The 18243-nt window shown below is 50.6% G+C and overlaps 1 protein-coding gene across 8 annotated transcripts in view; it reads left to right on the forward strand.

The window, feature by feature from the left end:
• Shank2 (SH3 and multiple ankyrin repeat domains 2) overlaps window positions 1-18243 on the forward strand; it is a 443257-nt gene that overhangs the window by 88074 nt on the left and 336940 nt on the right. For all 8 annotated transcript variants that reach the window (XM_075972893.1, XM_075972896.1, XM_075972898.1 and 5 more), the window contains exons 7-8: window positions 3688-3839; window positions 5064-5231. In XM_075972893.1, coding sequence (XP_075829008.1) covers window positions 3688-3839; window positions 5064-5231 — 320 coding nt within the window. The remainder of the gene's footprint in view (window positions 1-3687; window positions 3840-5063; window positions 5232-18243) is intronic.

Consider the following 18243-nt stretch of genomic DNA (forward strand, 5'->3'; position numbering starts at 1 on the left):
CAGTGTTCTTAACCGCAGAGCCATCTCTCTGGCCCTCAGGTGTTTGTTGCTGCTGCTGCTGCTGTTCATTATTTTAAATAAGCCTTTCTTAGACTAGCTTTGGCTTAGGGAGTGTCTGCTGACCGCTCACCCATTGCTAACATCTGAAATCAGGGTGGCTTATTTTGCCACCATTGAACTCTTTTCTCCATGGGAGTGTTACAAAGCCCATGCATCATTTTCCTAAAACGTTTTCTTCCTGTCTGGGTATGTTAGAGGGCCTGCGCCATCTTTACTTGTTGTGTCTCTGTAGGCCGCGTGGCTTCGGCAGTTGCTTGGGCTTGTTCTCTTGGTGGTGAGCTTGACGGCCTTGAAACTGGCTGATGTTTATTCAGGTGCCCCTCCGTGCACATTTGTCGAGGATTTTCTTCTCGACTGGACCCAGATCTCATAAACATGAATGAGTGTGGGGCTGGGGAGGAGCATGAAGGCGGTGAAGCCTCTATCTTCCTTTTATGGAGGGCTCCTACCATCAGCCTGCCTGATTTCTGGGGTGCTGACTTAGACCTTCTAGCATGGCCCTGTCTGCGGCCTTTCTTCCTGAGAGTCACCAGCTGAGCCCATCCCATACAGTGCCTTTGGGAAGGGGCTCAGTTGGCGCAGCCCACTGATAAGGAGCGGGGGAGAGGGTTATGTCCTGCCTCCTAAAGGGAGTGGAGGTTTGTGTCTGTCTGTGAAATTGTTCCTCCTGCCGCCGTTTATTGCTTAGTCAATCTCTATGTGGGTTTTGCTTGGTGCATGTGTCCCTCCATATCTATGAGGGATGGGCTGTAGGATTCCTCAGGTTTGAGCTCGAGGGATGCTCTAGTCCCACATAACCCCTGCACATCCTCTGGCAGCCTGTGTCATCTCTAGCTTGTTTATAAGACCTGATTCATGGACGCTGTGAAAACCACTCTCACACTGTGTTATTTCTTGGCTATATTTTATTGTTGTTATTTTCAATCTGTGCATTGCATTAACTTCCTTTGCAAAGACATGGATGAACTTCTGTTTGCTCTGGATAGAGCAGAATAAAGAAACAACTCCAAGACTAGCCCAGACCAATGATTTAGTCAGGCTTAGCTACAGGGCCACAGTGAGGGGACACTCACAAGAGCATAGGTGAGGGGACATTCACAGGAGCATAGGTGAGGGACAGTCATTGTAGTCTGGGTGAGAGGTCACTCACAGAAGCCTTGGTGAAGGGTTACTTATAGGAGTGTGGGTGACCCTAAAACAGTTGTATTACTGCAAAGTTCCACCCCCCAAATGGGCAATATCCCCTTATCTGCATAGATAGAGGCCCCTTCATTAACTTTCCATTTGTATTCTCTAGCACAGCGGTTCTCACCCTTCCTGACACTGCAACCCTTTAATACACTTCCTCATGTCGTGGTGCCCCCAACCATAGGATTATTCTTGATACTACTTCACAGCTAATTCTGCTGCTGTTTTGAACTGCAATGCCAATATCTGTATTTCTAGTGGTCTTAGGTGACCCCTGTGAATGGGGTCTTGGCCCAAAGGTTGAGAACCACTGCTCTAGTACCTTAGAAGAGACCACATGTAGCTGGGTAGAATTACATATGCCTGGCAGGGAAAGCCAGGTGGGTACAGCTGGATCTCACATCTGGGTCTGATGACCCTCCCTTCCCCTAATCATATGGGAGAATGTCCACCAGCCTGACCTCGGGGGTCTCTTGTCAACATCAGCACCAGCTGCTCTGATGATGATGGTGACAGCTGATATCGAGAGGCAAGTGTTTCCTGATGCTGGGGTTGGCTGTGTTCACAGAAAAGCAGCTTGCTGACACTGTGGCCTCTGAGCTCAAACTAAAAAGCTGTTCCCCATGTCTTATTTATTCTGCATCTTACATTCGACTTTTTTTTTCAGGTCAGCTTGTGTACCCCACGTTCAGTCACCACATTGTGATACATGCATCATTCCTCTCTGTGTTAGATTTTCCATCCTGGGACCCCTCAGCCTCCTAAATCAGTGTTTTAAGAACCCTGCTAATGGTCAGCCAACCCTTAAGAGGAGGACTGGTTTTCACTACCATAGTTGTTGCCTGACACGGGAGGAGTCACCCCTCCAGATGCTTGATTTCTGGGACCTCTCCCATGACACACACGCACATACTCATGCACACACATACTCATACACATGCATGCACACACACACTTGCATGCACGTGCACAGACACACACGTGCAGACACCCCCCACGCATACACACACACACACACATGCACATACATACTCATACACATGCACGCACACACACACTTGCATGCACGTGCACAGACACACACGTGCAGACACTCCCCCCACGTGCACACACACGCACTCACATGCACGTGCACAGACAAACACACACACACATGCACGCATGCACCCTCCAGCTGCCACTTTGTATCCTGAGCTCCCAGCAGCTGCTCTGAGCCCTTACATCTCCACCTTGCCCTCCCTGGTGTCCTAGATCCCTGCAGTCAGGCCGGAGCTCTCAGCTGACCCACCAGGGTCCTACCTCCTTCCCTTCCTGCTGATGCCTCTTGAAATACATCCTGGTTGTTTTCTGCCTACAACACTCCCAGGGTATTTCTAGGGTGATGGTGTATATAACTTTAAGGTCAAGTGATCCAAGTTTGGAGTACCAGCCATCTGCTTGGGTGTACATGTCAAAGTTGTAAAGTGTTTTAAAAATCAAGGAAATCTTAACACATGAAAAATGAGGAACATTTTCAAGACATTGTGTTGCAAACACCTGAGTGGGACCAGCTTTCCCATAACCTGAGGCTCACTGTTCTGGCTGGACTGGCTGGGTGGTGAGCCCTTGGAAATCTACTTATCTCTGCTAGGGTGACAGACATGCTCACCTGCACTCAGCTTTTATTTGGGTGCCGAGGACTCAAACTCAGGTCCTCATGTTGTGTAGCAAATACTCTCCCACTGAGCTTCTTCCTCTGCCTTGATCTGGAGATTCAATAGCGGTGGTTCTCAACTTGTGGGTCATGACTCCCCTTGGGGTCGCATATCAGATATTTACATTACAGTTCATAACGGTAGCAAAATTACAGCAATGAAGTAGCAATGAAATAATATGGCTGGCGTCAGCACAGCATGAGGAGCTGTATGAAAGGGTCTCAGCATTAGGAAGGTTGAGAACCACTGCTCTAGAGTGTTGTCTCTCCGTGTCACAGTAACTTGTATGTTGTCCTGGTGCTCTGTGGCACCCAGAGGACTCCAGTCCTTATTTACATGGGAGCCTTGCAGCCTAGTTCCTGACAGCCACACATGGTCTGTGTGTGTCATGAATCAGAAAGACAAATGGTGCTGGCCTAGCCGTGTCTGAGTTCCTGTGAGGGACATGTAAGAACGGTGCCCAGGCTTCTGTCCTCAGTGAGCATGGCAGGGCTCTCCAGGGTTCATGGCACCAAGGCCTGCACTGTGGAGACCCTGCTGCTACTGTTTCCATTTGCATGTGATCCCATGTTCCCGTCATGGCCATGGGTCGTCTGAGTGCTCCAGACTGTGCGGACTCTAGGGGGCCGTAGGCTCACGGAAGGAGCTGCTCGTGTTTGAGGACCCTCATGTGGCTGAGCACTCAGGGGTCTTGGCCTCCTTCTCTGGGTATTTGTTCTGAAACCTTTGTGTTTGGTTCCCTCAGAGACGCCCCTGACCCTGGCTGCGCAGCTCAATGACTCCATGGAGGTCATCAAAGTTCTCAGAAATGGGGGTGCACATTTGGACTTCCGTGCCAGGGATGGGATGACCGCCCTTCACAAGGCTGCCCGGATGAGGAACCAGATTGCCCTGAAGGTATGTCCTGAATCTGTCTTGTGTGGGTAACAGATTCCTTTATCTGGTCCCCTGACCTGTCCTTCTTCCCCAGGGACCATGTTCCCTGTGCCCACTTCTGTTCCCACTGGAGCTCAGAAGGGCAGTTGAGTGTCAGGTGCTCCTGCCCCTTCTGTAATGTAGCTGCTTCTAGAACTCAGTGCCTTAAGCCAGCTTGTCCCCTCTACTCCACGGAAAGGCTCATGTTTCTAAAAAATGAGTTGGTGCTAAACCTTATTGCTGACCCTCAGAGGAGACCTCAAACCCATGAGTAATATGACAGCCTTGATGTCCCCTGCATTGCATCTCTCAGAAGCAGGCAGCTGTGGCCAGCCACATCTTCTCCTGAATTTCCATGTGGCATATGCTCTACACCCATCTTCCCCATGGCTACCTCCCCACTACATTTTCCCACACCTATCTTTCCAGGCCCATGTCCCTCCATGCCTGTCTTCCTTGCTGTCCATCTTCCCCACTCTATCTTCCCATATCCATCTTCGCATGCCCATCTTCCCATGCCCAACTTTCCCACCCCATCTTCCCAATGCCCATCTTTTTGCCTCTGCCAGGCAGCATTCACCCCATCTTCCTTTATTCCTTCCCCCCACATCTTTGCCCCTTGCCCTGTCTAGCAGAGCATGCAGCCTTGTCCAGAGAGAATGTGGCTCCAGCCTGCTTTCCACCAGAGCCCAGCGAGGAAGCCAGGTCCCCTGGCTGCAGACTGATCTGAGATGGAAGCTTTCCTCTCATTTCTTCCCTCCCAACTTCACCTCAACTCTGCCTTCCTACAGGCTTCTGAGAAGCCCGCATCTTCCTGACCCTACTCCAGAGGCTCTCTACCCCTTGACTCACTGGGGTTCCACTGTCCTGTGTGTTACTCCAAATGCTGTGGCTCTCTTTAGTAAATGCAGCCTTGATGGCTCTCCACAGCTGTCTCCTGGGATGCCAGGCTCTAGGCACCAGGAGGACCCTGTTGAGACATGGCAGTTGCACACTATCTCTCCTCTAGGTGCAGACCGTTCCCGCATCCCTGAGTATCACCTGTCACTTCCAGTCAGCAGTTAGGACTCTCCAGTTCTGTGTGTCAGGGGTAACATCAGGTATCCAGGCGCGATATGTCAGCTTGGTCAATGGGAACGTGATCCATGGGTGTCTTCAATTTGTTCCATGCATGAGACCAGTGATGACTTTCAACTCTTTCCCTAGACCCTCCTGGAGCTCGGAGCCTCCCCAGACTATAAGGACAGCTATGGACTCACACCGCTGTATCACACGGCCATTGTGGGGGGTGACCCTTACTGCTGCGAGCTCCTTCTCCATGAGCATGCCTCCGTGTGCTGCAAGGACGAGAATGGCTGGCATGAGATCCACCAGGTATGGCTGTGCCTCTGCTCGCCAGAGCCACTGCTGAGCTCCCCCTTCCTATGATGCCAGACCCAGACCACAGAGCGACCGAGCATCAGGCCCCTTCTGGTATCTTGGATGATCCACCCCAAGGTCCTGAAAAATTTATGTTAGTCATCAGCATTTATGTGCTAACACATTTACCTAGAGACGGCCATTTCCCACTTCCAAGAGAAACTGGGTTTTCGTGTGAGGCTGCTGTGTGTCTACAGCAAGTCACCTAGAGTGGGGGAGGGGCTAAGAGTGTACATCCCTCCTCATGGTCTATGAGCTCTTTAGGCCCTGATACCCTAGGAACGTGGCAAAGAAGGTTCCAGGTAACCCAGGACGACGTCTGATTTCCTCAAGCAAGGCATGAGGTTTTCAGAGGTTTTCAGACATTACCTTGTAACCGTGAAGCTGAGCATGGGACAACTGTGACCTTGTCACTGTGGGGCTAGAAGGTGTGAGTCTCATGACCCTAGCAAGAAACAAAATCCACCTGATGGTTCTAGAAGGGCAGCCTCTCGTGAGCCAGGTGCAGGAAGAAATGGTCCAAGTTCTCTAAAGCTGGGGTTTATAGCCTGAATTCAAGGCTTTTGATCTGATTGGAGGAAGGGTCTGGGCAGGCAGGCAGGCAGGCAGGCAGGTCAAGGGAGGGAGCCTGGGATAGTCTCACTTGGCTTTGATTGGTTGTCTACCATGGTTCTTCCATCAGTCTGTCGATGCCTGTGCCACCTTTCACACTTGCCCCTCCTGGAAGGAGGGGTTGCATGCCCACCCAGAGATGTTCAAGGCCTAGGGCTGCCGACTGTAGCAGAGAGGAAAGAAGGTCCTGCAGGACCTGCCCGCATCTGGCCTGTCTCCTGTGGATGTGGAGCCCCACAGCCTGGAAAAGGTCCCGAGCCTGCACGGGTTGAGTGGAACTCTTTGATACTGCTGCTGGAACCCCAAGCCCACACTGGGTGGGGACCTCAGAGCAGCAAATATAATGACTGTCTTGTTCATGTGCCTGATGTGAGACTGGCTGCTAGCCCTGTGCTTACTTTATGAAGGACGGACTCTCTCCATGACAGACGGCTGGGACGTGGTACCAGATGCTGATAGAATTGCTCTGACAGTGTGCTATAAGATGGGATGGGGGTTAGACAGTAGACTTTAAGCATGGAGGCGGCCCTCCACGTGAGCTGGAGACTGTTCATCAGCGCAGGCTCATTTGTGGGAAGTCTGAGGTACCTAGAAAAACCCAGCTCCACCCCAGATGCCGTTCAGGCTCCAGCTGCAGCATCAGCCCCCCACCAAGCTTCCACCTTCCCTGCAGACCTCACCGACTGCCCCGTCACTATGGAAACCAACTCTATAAAACATGATTTTAGGTATTTAAATTCTCTCTGTGTTCCTCCATATATACATTTCCAAGTACAATTATCTCTCAGGAACGTCAGGGGTCACATCCCAGGATTTCCGAGATGCCCTGAACCCTTCTGTGACACAGTGTGGCATTTACACGTAACATACACATCCCTCCAAGCATGTTTAGCCGTCTCAAGGTGACTTGATATTTTCAGTTTTGGTCTTCCTGAGACAAGGTCTCAATCCCTGGCCTAAGGTATCCTGGAACTCACTGCATAGTTCAAGCTGTCCTCGAACTTTAGGCAATCCTCCTGCCTCGGCTTCCCAGGGCTAGGATTACAGGCATGATTTATAATAACCTGGATGATGTGAGTTCTTTGAGAACAGTGGTTCTACCATGTTTAGGGACAAGAAGAAAAGGAAGTCCATGTATGTTTTATACATATGCTAATTTTCCCCAAGTGTTTCTATCCATGGCCAGAGAATCCATAGGTGACAGAGCTCACAGATATGGAGAATAGACTGTGTACAGACATGTGCACCCTAGCAGTTCGGTCTCTTAGGAGAACCCTGACTTTTACAGCCCTGAGAAATAGTGTAGGCGCTTGTCCACCTGCTCCCTTCTTTCCTCTCAATTCCTACTGCTTCTCCTCTATTCCCTGGGCTAGGGTGATGGGCAGCCTTCAGCCGGGTGCTCAGTCTCGTCCCTCTTGAGCCCTTCCGCAGTGCTGGGCAAGGCTGACGGTAGCTTCCCACCCAGCTGTCTCCCTGGACTGGCCCCCACCTGTTCACATTGCCTGCTTGTTTGTCTCTGCAGTACTGCGGGAGCCTCATGAGTCTCCTGGTTTGCCCTCCCTTACCACTGACTGGGGATTCCATTGCACCTCAGGTGCCTGCCCACCTATTGTTCACACAGCCATGAATGTATCTGGCAGAGCATCCATGACTCCTGTTACCCACTCAGTGTCCTGATGCCTGGATCCAGGTGTGAACAGAGACTCCCTGATACATGAGGGAAGCTGGCCAGGACAGACATATTTTAAGTCACATAACTAAACACGTGCACACATGCCCCACTCCCACGCACGCGTGTGCACATGTAGGGTATAGGTATGTGTACCCTGTGTCCCCGTGTGATAGTACTTCCCCGTCTCATACCGTCACCAGCAGGCACATGTGTCCTGGAGCAGGGGATGGGTGATGGGTGGCAGTGGCACCTCTGCCTAGCACACTTACGGCATCGTCTTTACCATCTCCTCCCTGCTTCCCCCACCCTTTGTCCAGCCTTCTTGCCCCTCACCCCATGGGGTCAGCTCCTCTTCACAGTCCAGTGACATCACACTTACATGCCTGGCCTTTCATCTAAACCATGCGACTCTGGTCCTTGGCTGTGGGCCCCTGGCCGTTGCTGGTTTCTGGGACCCGCAGATGGCAAGTTCCATCCTGGGTCTGGATTGAGAGTTTTGTCGTTTTATTGCCACCCAGACTTTTCAGTACTTCAGTCCCTCAACCCCCAGACTGTAGTGCTCTTGAATCCTGCCTGAATCCTATTACCTTTTCTCAGCTCAGCTCCAGGGTTTGGACTGCCCTCTAGTGGTCAGTTTCTGAGTAGCCTGGCAAAGCTATGTTCTACGAAAGAACCAGAGGTGACGTTTCTACCTGGCTTTTTTGTCTCTTTTAACTGTAGGCTGCTGCGCCTGTTAAACAGGGTGACAACTGACTGACCCTGCACAGACATGGCAGGAGTAGGAGACAGAGCCAACACCTCCTAGGTTATGCTCCTAGCCACAGTTCACACTTACCCAGCCAAACGCTGCCCTAGCCACAGTTCACACTTACCCAGCCAAATGCTGCCCTAGCCACAGTTCACACTTACCCAGCCAAACTTGCCTTCTTTGTATATCCTCAAGGCAACTCCAGCAAACTGCTTCCTGTTCCTGTCAACATGTGAATTAGCAGGCTCAGAGAGGGTTAGTAACTTGGCTAAGGTCACAGAGCAAGCAGTTGGCTGAACTAAGTACATCCCTGCCTTGTCTTATTCCGCTAGCTTCTCCATCTCCCTTTCAGACCTCTCGAGCAGAAACCATTCTGAATACAACAGTGTTTGGGAGGAAGAAAGTGCACGGGGCGGGTGGGTTTTGTCGGGATCTCCCTGGACTAATTCTGGACCTCGTGGAGATTTGAAGCTGGTTCCTCTGAGTAGCACCTCTGTCAATTGTAGCATCCTGGCGTGTAGACAGCTGCTTTCTCCTGCTGGCCCTGGAGCCACCTCCTGCTAGCACACATGGCAAACGCCTGGTCAGCTCCCTGGGGGTCTGAGCTGTCTCTCGACTGCCTGTTCCGAAGCCAGTGCCTTGTGCCTGAAATGGCTAGAGCTCTTGTTCAAATCACATCTGCAAACACTTACCTTTTTAAAAACATTTGTTTTATTTAAATTTTAAATACACATACACTCTACACACACACACCCTACACACACTCCACATACACACACCACACTCACACCACACTCACCACTTCACACACTCCACACACACACACACACCCTCATTAAAGAAACTAAACCAAATCCATTCCTACTGCTCATGGGTGTCAGGTGGGACCTGAGAGTTTTCAGTTCTTTTTTTTTCCACTCCTGCCCCCAGTACAGGTACAGCCACCGTGAAGCCTGCAGTGTGCAGGGTCCAACCCAGGCAAGATGCTCAGGGAGAAGACAGGTGCTTGGCCAAGAGGCCAGCTCCTAATGGCTCTTTCCGACTCCCACTTACTCGCATACCCTATGAGTGTGTCTGCACCATGAGTATGGGATCCTTTCCTCATACTGTCCCTGGAGTGAGTTTTGCTCAGTGTGGGCAGCCGGAAATAGAAACTCATGCTTCCTAGGTGGCCTGGGAAGGGGGCTCTGTGTCCTCAGAAAGTCACAGAGCTCTTAAGGCAGCCAAATGCAAGAGACTCCATGAGACATTTTCTACAATGCCTGTATGCCATTAGTGATGGACCCATGCATGTCACCCTCCCCACATGACCTCACGTGGATGTCCTCTGTGTGTCTGTGTTTTGGCCAGCTCCCCCCTTTTTAGACTTACATATTGTATTTTATGTGTATGAGTGTTTTGCCTGCATGTTTTATGTGTATGTATGTTTGTGTGTGTATGTATGTATGTATATATGTATGCATGCATATGTGTGCATATGTGTATGTATGTGTGTGTGTATGTGTGTATGTATGTGCATCGTGTGCATGCACTGCCAGAAGTGGGTCAGAAGTGGGTGGTTGGTGCTAGGTCCCCTGGAACTAGAGTTACTGATGGTTATGTTAATGCTAGGAACCAAACCCTGGTCCTCTGGAGGAGCAGCCAATGCTCTTAATCACTGAGGCATCTGGCCCCATTGGCCAGTCTTCTTTGAAGGATTTCTGGTTGTGGCATAGGGCCCACACTAGTAGCCTCATTCTTTCTTACTACCTTCCTTAGAGACCAATCTCCAAACCCTGGTTAGGATTCTGCTGGTCGCTGTTCAGCCCCTACTGCTGTGTCAGTGTGGAGATTTACCACAAATGTCCAGCAGGTGGCAGTGCCGTGCTTGAAGGGAGGCGCACTGTTTCCTTACTCATGCCAAATCCGCTGGTTGACAGGTGGCAGGGTGGGCTGCTGGGCACAGCTGGGGTGAACCCAGTGCTCTGAGGGGGGGTCCTTATTCTAAATACTCACGCCCAGTCCTCCCCAGAGGTGCTTGAAGCAATAAATTTGGGTGTGTCCCCAAGAACACATTTTTCTGAAAGTTGGGAAGTGGGAAAACTGGAGAGTCTGAGGCAGCGTTATGTCCTGATTTTGGTTTGCTCTCTGACCTCCATCCTCTTGGAAGCTGTGTCCAGTGGACCCTGCACAGGACAGAGTCTGGCTTCCACCCTTTGGTAACATTTAGTTTCTCCGCATGAAGGGAACACCTCTCTTGTTTTAGAACTGTCTACTGGGTGTTTGCAAACTTAGGTATCCACTCAGCTACAGGCAGACGCCTGTATGCTTCACTTCAGACCACGCATGGTTCTCACCCGCTGTCCCAGCAGTGTCCTTGATGGCCAGAGGGTTCGTCCTGAGTCTACACTGGACCCTGTTGGTGTGAAAACCTGTGTGCCCTCTGGTCCTTTTGCCCTCCTGGGGTTCCTTCAGACTCTGGGGAAGTTGTTTTGTAGATTATGCCGGGTTCTGAGGAAACCCAGGTGTGCATTTGACAGGACTGGCACCACGCTGCTGCCACTGTGCCCCTGACACTGTGTCCTGTGAGGTGGCCTGTGATGACCGCTTTCCGTGACTAGTGGCACCCTGGTGAGCTCCAGACATCCCCCATTGCTGCTCCTTCCCTGCTGTAATGAACTCTTCGTGGGGTGATCCCTGCGACCACCAGTCTATGCACAACCTCACCTGTATCTCTGGTTTTGACATTGCTCGTCAGTATTATTGTCCTTGCCCTGTAGAGTCTCCCCTCCATTTTGCCTCTACTTGGGTACACACCAGATAGGAAAGCTATGTTTGTTTCCTTTTTTATTTGTAGCAAGGTAGACTCATAGGTTTCTCTTTTCTGGCAGCTATTCTTGGATAACACCTGGTGTTGGGGTCTGTCTGGACCTGTGGCTGCCCCCTTGACATGGATCTGAACATTGTTTAGTTGTTCTTATTATTGCTGTGACAAATGCCTGGCAGAGCAGTTTAAGGACAGGAAGGTTTATTTGGCTCACAGTGTGAGGGCACACACAGTCCATCATGGCGGGGAAGGCATGGCGGCAGGTGTGTCAGGCAGCTGGTCACCACACAGCCCTGTGGGGAAGTTGGGAGGTGAGCACCAGTGCACAGCTCACTTTTTCTTTTTACTCAGTCTGGGACCCCAAGCCGTGGGATGGCGCCACTCACATCTATGCCTCAATGAACCTAATGTAGAAACTCCCTCACAGACCTATCCAGAGGGCTGTTCCCATAGTGACACCAGCAAGTCAGCAGTCAGTGTAAAGTATCACAGGCATGTTTCTATCCTTCTTTTTGGATACACAATTACCTCAGGTTGTTTTGTGATAGTTTCCCTGGGGAGACACGTCACAAACATCTATTGACCGTGACTGGTACGGACAGTGACAGACCAAAATAAGGATGTCACTGAAGTCTAACTTAGCAAATCAGTAGTTTATTGGAGTTCATTATAGGAGTATGAGTGAGAGATCAGTTACATGACCAGGGATGACCCAAAGGCAGCTATGTCACCAAAGCCCTCCCAATCATGAGTAATGGCTCCTGAAAGCTGGGGCCCTGGAGCTCCCTGCACAGCTTGCAAGCAGTTTGACAGAACAGAGGGTCTCTTCTGGGCAGCCCTGCTGGGTTAAGAGCATCTCAGAAATCCTGACAGCTTGTATGACTTTAGAGAGAGAAAGGCCTGTGCATTTGCTCAGTTTCAGGGACATCCTGAGAATTATGAATTGTTTGCTTCCTCCCCCTTAATGAACCTCCCTTTAGAATCTTCTGAGTCTTGAGGAGTTTCACCTCTAATAATGGACTGTCTCAACTCAGGAAATTACCACACAACACAGGCTCCTCCTCTCCTTTTCCTGCCTCAGACCATTTCTGCAAGACCTTACCTCTCTACAGTGCAGCATGGCTACTGGGCTACTGCTGGCAACACATCTTCCTTAGCCAGAGTTTGTGATGTGTGCATACTTGTGCATGTGTGTATTCTCTCTCTACTCCACCCCCCCATCCCCTTCTTGGACCCAAGGATGCCACAATCTATGATGCTTAAATGTCTTACCAAAAATTGACAAGGTATAGTCAGGTATGGAGAGTCACAACTATAATCCTAACATCTAGGAGACTGAGGCCAGGGACTAGCTTTGAGTTCCAAGTCATTCTGGGCTGCAGAGTAAGGTCTTGTCTGTCTTATTTATGTTTCTATTGCTGTGACAAAACACCATGACTATGACATCTTATAAAAGAAATCCTTTAATTGGCTTACCATTTCAGAGGGCTAGAGTCCATGCTGGGCAGAGCAAAGGCATGGCAACAGAAGCAGCTGAGAGCTCACATCTGGATCTGTAAGTGGGAACAGAGAGGGGTGGGAAGAGACTGATAATAGCATGAGTCTTTTGAAAACTCAAAGCTTGCCTTCAGTGACATACCTCCTCCAACAAGGCCACACCTCCCACTCCTTCCCAAACACTTCCACCAGCTGAGGGCCAAGCATTCAAACATTCAAGCCTGTGGGGGGCATTTTCATTCAAAACACCATATTGTCTCGAAGTAAAGTAATATAAAGACACATTTGTGCCCCCTTCCAGAAACTCTGAATCACCCATGTCATTTGTGACCCTACACCGTGGACATGTTGCACTAATATTTGTTCTGCTCTTTTGTTTGGGAAACAATGATAAGAAGACATCTGTGCATGTTCAATCCAAATGTGGTATTTATCCCGAATACTTTTTCTCTGTGGCTGATGGTCTCCTCAGCTTCAGAGGGCCTACTGTCCCCATTTCCATCTTTATTTCTCTGTACATCACAATTGTGCATTCCTCCAGGTATGATGCTTACATCTCTAATCTCAGAATGTGGAAAGCAGAGGCAAGAGAGTCACCACAAGTTTAAGCCAAGCCTGGTTTACAAATAATGAGTTCCAGGCCAGCTAGTGTTATATAGTGAAACTCTAGTTCCCATCAATCAAAAAGAAAATTGCAGGTTTATGGTAATACCCCATACCAGGGTCTGGGGAGATGCCTCAAGAATTAGCACTGGCTGCCCTTCTCAAGGACCTGGATTCAGTTTCCAGCATCCACATAGTGGTTCCCAACTCCATTCCCAGGAGGGCAGATGCCCTCTGCTGCTGAACACACACACACACACACACACACACACACACACACACACACACACACAGAAACATTCATACACATAAAGTTAATTAGTTAATCCCCATACCAAGCCAGTACCACAAGGGTTGTATTTTAGCTTCTCTTTTCAGCACAGAAAAATCAGCCCGAGTTCCTCACCTGTACACACCTTTGCTCAACTCTGGCTAGCAAAGGTGATGAAGACGCTAGCGACAGTAATGGAGAGACTAGTGATGGTGATGGAGAGACTAGCAATGGTGATGGAGACGCTAGCAAAGGTGATGAAGAGGATAGCGACAGTGATGGAGAGGCTAGCGACAGTGATGGAGAGACTAGCAACGGTGATGGAGAGACTAGCAACAGTGATGGAGAGACTAGCAACGGTGATGGAGAGACTAGCAACGGTGATGGAGAGACTAGTGATGGTGATGGAGAGACTAGCAATGGTGATGGAGAGGCTAGTGACAATGATGGAGAGGCTAGCGACGGTGATGGAGAGGCTAGTGACAATGATGGAGAGGCTAGCGACGGTGATGGAGAGGCTAGTGACAATGATGGAGAGGCTAGCGACGGTGATGGAGAGGCTAGTGACAATGATGGAGAGGCTAGCGACGGTGATGGAGAGGCTATCGACAGTGATGGAGAGGCTAGTGACAGTGATGGAGAGGCTAGCGACAGTGATGGAGAGGCTAGTGACAATGATGGAGAGGCTAGTGACAGTGATGGAGAGGCTAGTGACGGTGATGGAGAGGATAGTGACAGTGATGGAGAGGATAGTGACAATAATGGAGAGACTAGTGACAATAATGGAGAGGCTCGCGACAGTGATGAAGAGGCTATCGACAGTGAATGGAGAGGCTAGTGACGGTGATGGAGAGGCTAGTGACGGTGATGGAGAGGCTAGCGACAGTGATGGAGAGGCTATCGACAGTGAATGGAGAGGCTAGTGACAGTGATGGAGAGGCTATCGACAGTGAATGGAGAGGCTAGCGACAGTGATGGAGAGGCTATCGACAGTGAATGGAGAGGCTAGTGACAGTGATGGAGAGGCTATCGACAGTGATGGAGAGGCTAGTGACAGTGATGGAGAGGCTAGTGACAGTGATGGAGAGACTAGTGACAGTGATGGAGAGGCTAGTAACGGTGATGGAGAGGCTAGCAACAGTGATGGAGAGACTAGCAACGGTGATGGAGAGGCTAGTGACAGTGATGGAGAGGCTAGCAACGGTGATGGAGAGGCTAGTGACAGTGATGGAGAGACTATCGACAGTGAATGGAGAGGCTAGCGATGGTGATGGAGAGGCTAGTAATGGTGATGGAGAGGCTAGCGACAGTGATGGAGAGATTAGCAACGGTGATGGAGAGGCTAGTGACAGTGATGGAGAGACTAGCAACGGTGATGGAGAGGCTAGCGATGGTGATGGAGAGACTAGCAACGGTGATGGAGAGGCTAGTGACAGTGATGGAGAGACTAGCAAAGGTGATGAAGAAGCTAGCGACGGTGATGGAGAGACTAGCAACGGTGATGGAGAGACTAGTGACAGTGATGGAGAGACTAGCAATGGTGATGGAGAGGCTAGCGATGGTGATGGAGAGACTAGCAACGGTGATGGAGAGGCTAGTGACGGTGATGGAGAGACTAGCAATGGTGATGGAGAGGCTAGTGACGGTGATGGAGAGACTAGCAACGGTGATGGAGAGGCTAGTGACGGTGATGGAGAGGCTAGCAACGGTGATGGAGAGGCTAGTGACGGTGATGGAGAGGCTAGCAAAGGTGATGAAGAAGCTAGCGACGGTGATGGAGAGACTAGCAACGGTGATGGAGAGGCTAGCAAAGGTGACTCTTTAGTAAAGTGCCTGGCAGAATAGTGATCCTGTTTGTATGGGTATCTGTTCTATGTTTTTGTGTTTTTTTCCATGCATTTTCTGATTTTAATTGTTTCTAAACAGTAAGCATACCAATGGATGAAACGCACGAAGGGGGTCCTTGGGGACACTCTCCCCAGACTGTCCATGCATGGTGCCTCTGTTTCTTCTCCTAGTGTCCATCATATTTTGACCCTGGTTAAAATAGTGACAGCATCCTGAGGATGCAACTGCAAACCTCCTGAATTCAGATTACCTGGGGGAGGGGGTAATGAGTCTGGATTAATTGCTCAGTGAGCCTGTAGTAACCGAGTCCTCTTTACTGACTAGAGAGCAATTAAATTAAGCTGCTACAAAATGCTATCTCCGCAAAGCCTTCGAGGAGAGCTGATTAGCCAAATTGTGTCTTCAGTTTAAGGAGCAAAATTCCCAGCTCAAACTGGTTGAAGCAAACAGGGGGACAAAAAAAATTAGGCTTTATTTTAATGTCTCTGAACAACCCCAAGAGCAGTGTAAAGGAAGTGTAGCTCAGAACAGTCCCAGCAGGGCCCTGTGGATTACTCTATGGGCTACCCTGGCTCATTGTCCCTCCCTCAGGTTCTTGTGGCTGTTCTCTTCTTTGCTCCCCTTGGAGTGCTAGCTCCAGCAGCTGTGAGTGCCAGCTCCAGCTGTGAGTAAGTGCTAGCTCCAGCAGCTGTGAGTGCCAGCTCCAGCTGTGAGTAAGTGCCAGCTCCAGCAGCTGTGAGTGCCAGCTCCAGCTGTAAGTGCTAGCTCCAGCAGCTGTGAGTGCTAGCTCCAGCAGCTGTGAGTGCCAGCTCCAGCTGTGAGTGCCAGCTCCAGCTGGGAGTGCTAGCTCCAGCAGCTGTGAGTGCCAGCTCCAGCTGTGAGTAAGTGCAAGCTCCAGCAGCTGTGAGTGCTAGCTCCAGCAGCTGTGAGTGCAAGTGCCAGCTCTAGCAGCTGTGAGTGCCAGCTCCAGCAGCTGTGAGTGCCAGCTCCAGCAGCTGTGAGTGCCATCTCCAGCAGCTGTGAGTGCCAGCTCCAGCAGCTGTGAGTGCTATCTCCAGCAGCTGTGAGTGCAAGTGCCAGCTCTAGCAGCTGTGAGTGCCAGCTCCAGCAGCTGTGAGTGCAAGTGCCAGCTCTAGCAGCTGTGAGTGCCAGCTCCAGCAGCTGTGAGTGCCATCTCCAGCAGCTGTGAGTGCCAGCTCCAGCAGCTGTAAGTGCTGGCTCCAGCAGCTGTAAGTAAGTGCTAGCTCCTAAGTGCTAGCTCCAGCAGCTGTGAGTGCTATCTCCAGCAGCTGTGAGTGCCAGCTCCAGCTGTGAGTAAGTGCCAGCTCCAGCAGCTGTAAGTGCTGGCTCCAGCAGCTGTGAGTAAGTGCTAGCTCCTAAGTGCAAGCTCCAGCAGCTGTGAATAAGTGCCAGCTCCAGCAGCTGTAAAGAATGTTACTTTCCCTCAAGTCCTGACAGCTGTCCTGGCCTCCTGAGTCTGCTTGGGCTCAGAGCGGTTCCTCCCCAAGCCTTACCTGCAGTGATGGGGATGACAGCTGCATAGCTGTGTCCTGTCCTTCAGGATCAGGTGCACCTGGGCCATCTGAACCAACCAGAGCTGGGCAGGCAATTCCAGAGACGAAGAGGTGCTTGAGTGAAGTGGGGCCACCAGGAAGGCAGGCAGAGCAGCAGTATCTCCTGTCGGATCCATCTAGTCAACAGTGAGAGAGTGTCACAGGGGACATGGCACTATAAATGGATGTTTTTCGAGTGCTTTTAACAACCACTGTCTACTTCTCCCTGTCCTCTTTGTAGAGTGGCTCTTGCTCCCATTGACACTGCTGAGGTAAAGTGTACTCTGTACACTGATCAGAGACAGTCTGTTGATCCAGGGCCAATATCATTATCCGCAATGACTTTGTCCTTGGTGTGGCATACCTTCCTCCCCCTGTGAAGTCACTGACTGGTGGAGGTGTCCAGTCACCTGTGCAGGGACCTCCCTGCCCCTTTGAACTAGGATGTGGTGCTGTACCTATTTTTGGGGCCCAGTGTCATGTGATCTTTGATGTTCTTGTCCTCTGTGACTTATACAAACCTGTGAGAGGGACACTAGTCCCACTAATGACAAGGACATCCAAAACCTTGAAGGTGAAGGCCAAGCTAATGGAAGGTCTGGGATGCAGTCCAAGTGTGTTTGACCTCGTAGATACCTGGACTATAATTACTGTGTCAACCCCTTGGAGGACTTGGAAGAGATGGATCACATGGTGGGCCTGCCCTACCTATGGAAGATTGGATCACATTCAAATGCAGCAAGAAGCTGTGCTTTCATGCGGAAGGACAAGTGCAGGCCTCCTTGCACACAACACAAGGACTCTTAGCATCTCCATGGCCAGTAATGCAGAACTGACCTCCATTTCACAGAACTCAGCCCCCAAGTCAGAAAAAGACCCATTTGTCTGTTGGACAACGTGTCTTTCTGGATCTGTGTGGAAAGAACCATGAGGCCCCTTCCAGACCCCTTGCCCAAGAACAGAGTATAAGTTTCCAACTGGGCAAGGATTCCCTCTCTCTACGCTTAGCTAGGAGCCTGGAACCTTCCCAATCTTTGGTGTGCAGGGGTGTAATATCTGTGGGCCTCAGTCTACAGGAATGGGTGGAGTGAGGTCTGTCAGGGCCCTGCAATGCTTTTAAACAAATGGCAGGGTGCTGGGCAGAGGCTTGTGTCTTGAGCAACCCTAGGTGCCAAGTCTCACTCAACATCTGTGTCTCAGGCCCAGCCCACAGGGGCGCTGGGGTCTCATGCAGCTTCTGTGTCTCAGGCCCAGCCCACAGGGGCGCTGGAATCTCATGAAGCCTCTGTGTCTCAGGCCCAGACTACAGGGACACTAGGGTCTCTTTTTCAGGACCAGCAGCAGCCACTGAGGTCTC

Source organism: Microtus pennsylvanicus, chromosome 5, assembly GCF_037038515.1.
Source record: "Microtus pennsylvanicus isolate mMicPen1 chromosome 5, mMicPen1.hap1, whole genome shotgun sequence".
Classification (NCBI taxonomy): Eukaryota; Metazoa; Chordata; class Mammalia; order Rodentia; family Cricetidae; genus Microtus; species Microtus pennsylvanicus.